Raw genomic sequence first — 10,383 nt, 5'->3', positions numbered from 1 at the left:
GAAAAATTTAAGGGGGTCTGAATACTTTCCGTACCCACTGTATGTGCTTTGAAACTTTCTAATTTGAAAATGATCTCTGACAGGTCTGACCAATCTCAGCCTGAAAAATAAACCCTTTTACTATGTAAATGTGAGTGTTCACACTGTATAATAGTGTGGCTTTTTAACATAATACCTAAGCTTTGAACACGTATCCCAGCAAAGAAATGGGTTTAAAATGGTGCAGGTTGGCAGAAGTGTGTGAGTAACTTGGATTTTTATGAATAAATCTGATTATTTTTCCATTATTTAGTCTTTAAAGTGCTGATTACAATTCTGCACAGCCTGATTAGATGCAGTATATTCAGCTGCTTGTTTGTCTGAAAAGCAGCCTAAAATACAAAGGCTTAGAATTTGCATAGGTATAAAACTAAGAAAGGCGGAAACACTTGAAAAGCTAGAGCTTGAATGTTTGGCATTTTTACTGAAATGATGAATCAGTGTACACTGCCAATCAAAGGTCTGAGATCACCTCCATTTGTTCAGTTGTTATAATTTCAATTCAACACACTTGTGCTTGTGCATTCATCGATGTGCGCAGAACACCACATTCTAATTTATACAGGATGTGGATTCAGTCAGTACACACACACAAAATGGGTGTTTGTACTTCCAAAAGGGAGACAGGAATCTCTACAAGTGAATATCAGACAGCAGAACAGACAGTGTGATTGGGTCATGAAGCAGCCAGCACTCACTCCATCATGTCTGTACTTGGGTTGGTGGAAGTCTGCCTGCCTGTCTGACTCTGATGGAGAGAAGAGGGTCGTCGAGGAACTATGAGAGATGGCGTCAGTGACTGCGGGGAGACACCTACAGTACCACACCTCAGAATATTAATACTTTATTTGGGTTTTTGAGAAACCCAAGAGGTGCATAAAATGGGGGGACAGGCTGCCAAGCAAAACCTGTGGGATAAATGGCTGTTTGTTATGAAGAAAACAAATAGTGCATTTAGACATGTTAGACTTTCCAAATCATTCACCCATGAACATGTGTAAATCTAATAACATCATCATTATTATGTCTCTATAGAGGGTAAAGAAAATAAGATACACTAACATTGTCCTTGCAGTGACACCGTTTGAATGAAGCTTACAGTAAAATATTCAGTTTGTGCTGATCTTGCTCCTCTTACGCCGGTGCAGTTTTTGTTTGCCAAATGTCACCTTGGTTTTTGTGACTTTCCTCCTTGCTAAACAACATTTTGTAATAATGTAACAGCAAATCAGGCAGCAGTTGTTGAAAAACACAAGGCACCTATGCAAACGAGTCCCACTAGCATGTCACACAGTTACTGCAGCAGTGTGAAGTGTATCAGCTTTACCATGAATATAATGAGGCCAGATTATCATTCACTGCTATTACATTAGTTGCACACACAAAGTTAATGGGGGGGGGGCTACTTTGCCCACCCCCTGTACCTGAAGATATTTTCCCTTTTTTCTTTGGCCAACTTTAAGTTTTAAATAACAAGCCCACAATGAGTGAACACTCACTGACTTCCAGTGTGTCTGTCTTGTTTTGCAGCTAACCGTCTCTGGCCTGTAGCTAGTGGCACGGAAAGGGGGGGGGGGTTTACATAGTTTGCAGCAGGCTCTTTGGCCAGAATGTAATGCACTGTTTTCCTCTGCTCAGCTGACAGGTCCCTATTGCTTGGCAAGCAACACCATGGATGTGTGGGGTGGAGCTGGAGGTTGCTAATTCTTTATGGCATGTGCTGGCTAAAGCTTCATTGGGGAATTCAAGTGGGAATATCCAGGGTTTATATTTTAATGGTAGTGATTGATGCTGAACACAACCGGTCAGTCTGTTATTGGACTACACTTGAAGAAGCTGGTGTTAGCCAATATTTACACACAAGCTGTACAAAATAACAGTAACATCTATATATAATAGCCCTGTGAATAAAATGTGGTGAAGCTCATAATGAATGGATTTTATTTAGAAGTGTTAATTAAACTCCTTTTTGGACTTGTCTCCGTACAACATCATGTATCCGATTGTCTGTAAATTACAAATTGAAAAACAGTGAAGTTATCACTTGGCAGTATAAGTGAAGTGTAACAGGATTTTAGCATTTGCCATGTTTATTGCTGTGTTTTTGTAACTTCAGTTTGAATCAACACCTATTAGTCTCAATCAAACAATATAAGCCTCACAGTGGTGGAGTTTGTCATTAGCTTACATTGTACTGTAAAGTCCCCCTGGTACTGAGATTCTAAATTCCACATCTTAGCACTTATTATCTCGGTTAGGTGCTAAATATTAACTGTGATCCCTCCAGCTAAAAGCGTCCATGCTTGGCAGTGTGAAATTGAAAATATAACATGTGATTTACACTGCCTCATCTGAGCTTTACTGTATAAGGGTCTTTAGCTCAGATTTACAGAGATGTACTGTTGTTTTCTGGGAAGTTCTAGTTTTATTTTGGCTCATAAATGGGTTCATCACAAAAGATCAGTTATGTCAGTAAGTGCTTGTGCTTCAACTATGAAAAACTGCAGCGGGAACTCTCAGGACTCGTGCTTGAAGACAAAATGCGACAGCAGCTCCGCAGTGCAGCTGGGTGTCGCAGTTGTGGGTGTTTTTAACATAGAGATTTATGGTGAAAATGTTAAGAAAAAGCTGTAAATCATAACATGATCCTAATCTTAAAATTGCATCTTAAAAAAAACATAGGCTCTATTTAACTAATGATGCATATGAAAAAAGGAAAAATGCAAAGCATGTAGCTACAGTGACAATATCTTCATTTGATAAAATGTACAAAAGTCATTATTTTTAGTTAAAAAGAATCCATATTAGTGATTACTGAATAAGTTAGTTATTAATGATATTGAGCTGGCATGCTGATTTTATGGCCACAAACCTTCTAGAGGTCATAATTATGGTGACAACACTGTTATTAAGAGCCTTTTAAAGAACATGTAACGTTGAGTTTATGTGGGTATTTGACTCCATGAAATGACATGCACACTCAGAAAGAAAGGAAAGTCAAAACTACCAAGCAAAGGCAGCAGAAGTCAGGACTCGTTTTGCCTTTGTCAGTGCCAGTTCTTCATCTGAGTACTGGATGCAAAAGGGAGGTGAGGGAGTGTTATTCAGCAATTAGCCACAAACTAGGCCTCTCTCGATAATTTATGTATATCATTGTCATAAAATGGGAACATGTAGTGGGCTGACTTCATAGGCTACTAGTGCCAAACATACTAAATATGAAGCAGTTGGTTTTCTACTTTCACAGCACAAAAAAAAAACATGCTATTTGCTCCAGAAAATCCAAAAGGGGGAAAAGGGATTAAATCACTAAATCACAAAAGGGATGATAATAAAAGTAATATATATATATATATATTAAAAAAAAAACATGATGCAAGAGTTCAGGTGAAAAAATAAACCCAAAAAAGAGTTTGAGACCAACTTACGATCTGCCGCTGATCAAAAAAGTGGCTTCAAAAACTAAAGAGGAAACAAAAACGTAATATTAGAAAAGAAAAAACCTTCAAATTTTTAAATAAATTGTTAATGTAATAAGCACAAACTCAGAGAACAAAGTATGGAAACTCAGTATAAAAAATTAAATAACTAAATGTATTAGTGTCAGTAGCCATTTTGATCAAGCTTAACTTTATTAGGATTTACTATCTTATCCACTCAAATGTTTACTCAATTTGATACTATAATAAATAATAAGACCTTATAGAAAGCAAAAAAAAAGTTTCAGAATTTACTTCACAAGCTGAAATGATAAACTAAAATGAAACTCATTTTTTGTCTGAACCAAATTGAATAAATAATAAATAAAAATAGGGCCTTAGGTTATTTGGCAGGACAGACAACCAGAATGTTTTCAGCACTGATGCTTGTGTTTCCTGGAACAATATACAATGTAATTATTTAATATTTATTTAAACTACAAGTTTGATTTTACTCTTTAAAGTAAAACCGCTAAGTGGAGTACAAACCACTACTCCTTTAGAAACTACTTAGCTGTCTGTTTATTTGTGCCTACACTTCTATGGATGTGCAAAGTGACATCAACCAGCATAGGCAAGAAAATATCAGACACTAGCATAAGCTTCAAAGTGCACAATAGAGTACCACCAGTCTGGGGGAATAGGTGGCTCCCAGCTCTTTCCTCCTGACTACCCCCCTTGTAAGGACCAGAGTAAAGGGTTGGCTGCAGAACAGAACAGTGCCCCTGGAGCCTGAAGAGACTCCTGCTCAAGGACACTTCCAGAGGACACAGTTGGGGACAGGGGAGGTGGGGTACGGTGCAGCTGTGGGAGTCATAGTCACCCCTGCCTTTCTTGCTTATTTTTTTTATATTCTTTAGTTTTTTTCTCTCTCAGACATATAGTATAATCAACTGATCAGTCAAAAAGTTACATAATTAAAAAAGGAACAGAACATTTTAGAGGTCTAGGCCTGATGACAGATCTCTGCAGGCCCTTCTGTAGTCGATCATCCAGTGTTTAAGCAGCTCCACAGCTCAGAATAAAATGCTACTGTCTCTCAATCTGCAAATGCACTTTAATGATTACATCAGAATTACCAAATACACACATTATGTCACACCAATGCTACAAAAATCCCAAACACACCAAACACGCAGTGTGTTAATGTTCCTTTAAAAAAAACACACCCACGTGTTATTAAGTAAAAAACATCGTGCCTGAAAAAAATTACATAATTCCTAAGAGGTTCGCTGCAGACAATATACCATCTCAGCACAGTCAGGATCAGAAACAAAATTTGAGGATCACGTTTTACGAATCAAGTTACCGGTGGGAGCAAAACACAAGATGAGAACGAAAACATTTTTAAAGCTTTTTTTTTTTTTTAAGCGACCAGTTTGGAGCACTGTCCAGAAAACACTGGAACAATCTTCCATATTTCTTTCCTCGGAAATACGACCACAACAGACAATAACTCAGCAGCCCTGAAAAATTCTGATTTTAAAGTGTCTCATTTGAAAAAAAAAAGCAAAAATCTTGTCGTGAACGCTACTTAATACTAGTGTCTGCGTAGCTCACACTGCCATCACAAAATGTACCCTACTAAAGCCAACACAGTCTCGGGAATAACAGGCAGGAAAAATGCATTAAAAATAAAAACAAAAAGTCCCAAACACGGTTCAAAGTCAGGAAAAAAAATATAAAAATATGGGAAAAAAATCTCTCGGTTAAAAATACTCACCAGGAGCTTAATACTAAAAATGAGTAAAATTCAATGCTGTTTTAACGTGAGTAGGTAAAGATCCGCTTACGACTGCAGCTCGTTTGTATCACCTTGAAACCAGTGGACACGAAATGGCGTCGACTCATACAGACAACAGGAGGGTCACGCCCACTGCTGAATTTCAGCTTGTGATTGGATATTTAAAGCGCCCGTGTGACTATAGCCCTCACAGATTGGCAGATGCGCGTGCCAATCTGTGGCTCACTGATGACGACACCCGTAGGTAATGTAGTATGGATTTCTAAACCATTTATTTATAGGTTAACACATAACGCTAACAGCTATAAAGCGCGAGGCAAAGCCACATTCGTGCTAAACTCTCGTTTGGCAGCTTTGAAAAGCAGATAATGGTGATAAACATAAGAAGAGACACATAGCTGTATTCTACAGCTGTTTGGCCCTGACAGTGACACAGAGAGGGAGGGAGAGAGCGAACATAGAGCGAGACGTGAACGCGCTGTGACAGAGCGCGCATGAGCAACAGTCGACGAGAGCGCACAGACGAGAAGACAGGGGAGATGGAGAGTGGTGTTACACACTGAACTAAAACAGCAGAATACAATGTAACCTGAAAGAGTGAAACGTAATGTAAGGGTTTTAAATATAAAGTAGTAGTACAGAATAGGCATGTTTGTTTCACCATATTTTGAACCTTTATTTTGTCAAAATGCTTGAGCTAATAATGCCCTTCTGTTTCCATGTCGATATGTTTCTTATTTTAACACGAACCATATCGCTTTCAAAATTACTCGAGTCTTGGAATCTAAAATGTAGGCTACAAAACATTTATTGTAGGTTGTACACATTTGATTTTTACTGTTTACACAAGTGTTTGATATGATTTTATCCAAACAAATTTGCACAGAATTTTCTCTTTTAAAGAAACATAGAATATCAGCAGTCCACTTCAATTTTTGTGAGAAAGGACCTGAGAAGTAAACAAATGTGGGTTTAGTTTAACATGTTTGAGAGAAAGAAAAAGTGTGTTCAAGAAATCATCACATTAAGCACCTGGGATGTCAGCCTGCGGTTTGGTGTCCAGCCTCCGGATGGGCTCAGGTGTTCTCAGCACCTCCTCCATCTTACAGTGCTCCTCACTTTTTTCACTCACCTGGAAAATCAGCAGATATTTAGTGATAAGACAATGCTGTTTTCTAATTTCTCTTAGAATCATATTGTTGGAGCATCATAAACCAAACCTGAGTTTGCTGATGCTTCCTCCTGCCTACAAGAGTGTTGGGGCCTGGGCTTTGTGCTCCACTTCGCTGTCGTTCCCGCTCTCTTTGAAGCAGGATGGCTTGCCGTGTGGTCCGGTACTCTAGAGAAAAGTTACTGATGGTTTTACAGAAGTCCTCTGCTTTGGTGTCTCTCACCATAGCTCGGAAGTAGCCTAGAAATAAGAGGAAGAAGTGGAACCTGGAGAGACAGAAATGAAGAGGAAAACAGATGTATTTTTAACTAAAATACCAATAAGACAGACTAACAGTTATTTATTCTATTAAATAACTAGAACACCTGTTCAAAACCCGACGATGGACAGCTCTGAGGACCTTCAGCCTCTCCTCGCACTCTTTCAAAATCTTTGGCAGCCTGTGACGAAGAGAGCCTTCTTGGGCTAAGGCCTCATCTCCATCTCCTCCTCCTAATCTCTTCTTCTCCCCCTTTCCTCCTTTCCACTTTTCCTCAGCATTCTCCAGTATTTTCAGCTGCTCCCATAATGCTTTGCACAGGGCCTCCAGCTGAGTGTGGTTGGACTGGACTAGGGAGTAGTCACACTGTAAAAATGAGAAAAAGAAAAGGAAGTTTGTCCATTTTGAAGTGGATGGTTATTGAATTACTTTGGCTGTTGTTTAAGTCTCCCGCAAATGGATCTTGAAAATAAATTAAAATGAACTGTGTTGATCTTTATTCAAAATTATTAAAATAATTGTCCCAAGACTCATGTGCAGCATAGAATACACACTCAGGAGACAAACACACATGCACAAAGGCACAACTACACACCTTGCCAGCTTTAGTAACAGCAGTGATATCAGAGTAGAGGTCAGAGGATTGTGGGTAGAGCTGCAGCAGGAGCGCACAGATGTGGTGCAGCAGGGGCTGACGGGATCGTGTATCCCTCACCTGGGACAGCTTGCCCAGGTAACTCAGCTCAAAGCCACGGGCCTTTGCATATGAAAACGTGGAAGAAAAAAGGATTCACTAACATCTAAAACTGTGTTAAAGATGGGCGACAGAAAGTCACAAAGCACTTAGGTTATATCCACTGAGAAAGTTACCAATCACTAGCACAGTTGCCAGAATACATCTAAAGGTTTGGCTGGCTACTAGCTGCTAGCTGCTCCATAGCTAACTTCAGATGGAAGAGAGGCTCAGCAATTTCCTGTTAGGAGGAGGGACACATATAGAGTGCAATGTGATGATTCATACACACTAGGTGAGCCATCAGATTTGTGTTTTATTTTTAGCCTGGTGACATCTTTGGTGATATAATATCATGACCATGTTTTTGTTATGCATTCCTAGGAAATTACTTGTCAATCAAACAATACTGTGACAGTAAATTTTTATTTGAAGATGTAGAATCTGTGGGTGGCACCATGGTGATCAAGCTAATGCTAACTACCTAAATTTTTGTTTTATTGTAAATGCAAATTTAGCAGTTTCTACTGAAGCTTTCAAACCTGATTTTTTGCATCAGGTTCACAAAACTGACATCTGGCTTTATAGAATGCTGTTGATACTATTAAGTACAAAAGAAACAATTTCCCTCTCATTCCTATACATTTTCATTCCACTTTCACTTACCCGCTCTAAGGAGTCATAGTCCAGAGCGAAAGCCCACAGCTGAAGCCTGAAGACCAGGTGAGGGATTTCTCCTAAGGTGAGCAGGCAGAGCTCAGCCTGGTCTAGAGGACAATGGGGCTTCTGGGTCTTGGCCTCCTTGATCAGACACAGTTCTTCCTCTGTTGGGATTAATGTTTGAAGCCGCTGTTTTAGGAAAAAATGTAAAAAGAAATTAATTTAAGTTGACTCTATGTCTCTTGTCTCTCAAGTTTCATTTCAGTATAATAAAGATATGGAAAGGGCATTAAACTGCTTAGCTGTTGCCTCACAGCAGGAAGGTTCGGGTTCAAGCCCTGGCCAACCCGGAACCTTTCTGTATGTTATGGAGTTTCCATGTTCTCCCTGTGCCTACGTGGGTTCTCTCTGGGTACTCCAGCTTCCTCCCACAGCCCAGAGACATGCAGCTTAGGCTGGTTGGCGACTCTAAATTGCCTGTAGTACTGCGTGTGAGTGTGTGTGGTTGTCTATGTGTCAGCCCTGTGACAGACTGGCAACCTGTTCAGGTTGTACCCCGCCTCTCGCCCAGTGTTAGCTGGGATTGGCTCCAGCCCTCTCCGCGACCCTCTTCAGGATAAACAGTATAAATAACTGATGGATGGATTAAACTGCTTATGCAATAAAAAGCAAATTTCAAAAGCTGAGGCCCCTCTACTGTACCTGAATATCCTCTCTGTCCAGCACACTGTTGTCCATGCTGTGGATAGCAGGAGGGAGGAGGCGGGGAGGGGGCAGGCTGCTCAGCGCAATGGTGATGATGTTACTTCGCTTCATCCCCAACACTGAGACTAATGGCTGCTTCTGTGTTGTGATAAAGTATGAGAAAAGTTAATTAAGGTATACAACGGTTTCAAATGCCACTACCTTTTGCATACTTTGTTATGATGTAGATTTAATTTAAATGGATACATTTCACCATTTTTACACATCAATAGCTACTCTGAAGGCCCACACCATCCTGATAAAGGCAATATGAATAAATATAGGTGCATTCCCAGAGAAATGTTGTGCCACATGCTTTAATTTTCATGATTATTTAATAATAATCAACCTCCAGGAGAATCATAATCACAGCATGGACTGCAGATGACTCCTATGGAGTATTTTTTGTCAGTAAATTCAACAAAAGTACAAAGCACACAATGCATCCTTTGTCAAAATCTTAGAAAATGTCACTACCTGTGGAGCTTGTTGTCAGGATTAAATGACCATTTTATATAATGACTGTGCAAATGTGTTTCTCACCATTTCTCCAAAGGTTTACATAAAAAGAGAAACTGGTGTAGAGCTATGAACTGATCTAGTGTAGTAAAACTGGCTGCTTCTTGAAGGAAACACCATTATACTCTAGATCTAGGTCTTACCTGCCACCCAGAAACCATGTTAAAGCAAATACTATTGTCCTTAGACTCAAAGAATACTCCAGCTGGTTTGTATCCAGATGAACTGGCTCAAGGCTGGCCCAAATAGTTTGAGTCCCAAAGTGTGTCATCCTGGGGAGGGGAGCCAAAGTCTGCAGCTCCCGCCAGTGGAGCTTCAAGGTGTGACATTTAATGGCTGCACCTTTAGGGGAGGCCAAGGGTAAAGCTGAGGCAAGTGGAGGAGGAGGAAGAGGAGGGGGTGTTGGAGGGACCCGCAGACTCGGTGATGATTGATTGATTAAGCTTGATCCCTTATCCACTGTACTGTCTTCCTCATCTCAGAGGTCTGAGAAATCCAAGGCGTTGAGACAAAGACGAGCAGCTGGTTTTGGGAAAGAATCCCAGGATTGGTTGAAATCCCAGGTCAGGAGGTTATCCTTGGTTTGATCTGACTCCTTCATTGGTCCTTCAGTGATGTCTGTGACTCAAAAAGAAAGATCTCTTGATAGCATTACTTTGAAAAATCAAGTTATAATTTCTATTTTTGTACTTCAGAATAGGTGACTCCAAAAAACACGCTCCTTCTCCAAGGCCTTTTGGATCAGATCAGACTAAGTGCATATTTACTGAGTCCTAATGCTCCGCACAATAGCAAAACTTGATTTTATTTCTCACTGTGCGGTTAGCAATCACCTCACAGATGCTGTGTAAATGTCTGTGGATGCTCTGCTTCACTTGTCATCCACAGGAAGGCATAACTCACACAACCAAATCACAATCTTCAAGCCACCCTTGAGTGTTCTCACTGTACTGTAACCTGCAATTGCCTTGAGTGCAGTGTTTGTCCCCCCACTAAAATGATGAATGGCGTTTGATCCAGAAGTTGTTTGTTGTC

General features: G+C 40.0%; 2 protein-coding genes across 2 annotated transcripts in view; both read right to left on the bottom strand.

The window, feature by feature from the left end:
- hnrnpc (heterogeneous nuclear ribonucleoprotein C) overlaps nt 1-5,359 on the bottom strand; it is an 11,033-nt gene extending 5,674 nt beyond the window's left edge. Inside the window, exons 1-4 of the mRNA XM_020587637.1 lie at nt 5,242-5,359; nt 3,468-3,501; nt 3,047-3,111; nt 738-947 (exon numbers count right to left, since the gene is read on the bottom strand). Coding sequence (XP_020443293.1) covers nt 738-745 — 8 coding nt within the window. The 5' untranslated portion in view covers nt 746-947; nt 3,047-3,111; nt 3,468-3,501; nt 5,242-5,359. The remainder of the gene's footprint in view (nt 1-737; nt 948-3,046; nt 3,112-3,467; nt 3,502-5,241) is intronic.
- LOC109952515 (FH1/FH2 domain-containing protein 3) lies at nt 1,993-8,901 on the bottom strand. Its single transcript, XM_020587636.1, has 8 exons — nt 8,788-8,901; nt 8,092-8,274; nt 7,288-7,449; nt 6,799-7,058; nt 6,483-6,699; nt 6,295-6,394; nt 6,147-6,211; nt 1,993-2,046 (listed from the first exon to the last, which is right to left on the bottom strand). Exons 1-8 carry the CDS (start codon nt 8,899-8,901, stop codon nt 1,993-1,995), a joined length of 1,155 nt encoding a protein of 384 aa, XP_020443292.1.
- Nucleotides 8,902-10,383: the final 1,482 nt, after the last annotated feature.

Source organism: Monopterus albus, unplaced genomic scaffold, assembly GCF_001952655.1.
Source record: "Monopterus albus unplaced genomic scaffold, M_albus_1.0 scaffold468.1, whole genome shotgun sequence".
Lineage (NCBI taxonomy): Eukaryota > Metazoa > Chordata > Actinopteri > Synbranchiformes > Synbranchidae > Monopterus > Monopterus albus.
Note: the sequence above shows the minus strand (reverse complement) of the source record. Positions and strands in the feature narration are given on the sequence as shown.

Excerpts from the sequence above, each read along its gene's own strand:
- LOC109952515 (XM_020587636.1), bottom strand. The coding sequence starts at position 8,901 with ATGAAGCGAAGTAACATCATCACCATTGCGCTGAGCAGCCTGCCCCCT. Across the intron at positions 7,059-7,287 it reads CTGTTACTAAAGCTGGCAAG|TGTGACTACTCCCTAGTCCA; the intron begins GTGTGTAGTTGT and ends TCATTTTTACAG. Across the intron at positions 6,212-6,294 it reads ACCGCAGGCTGACATCCCAG|GTCCTTTCTCACAAAAATTG; the intron begins GTGCTTAATGTG and ends TTTACTTCTCAG.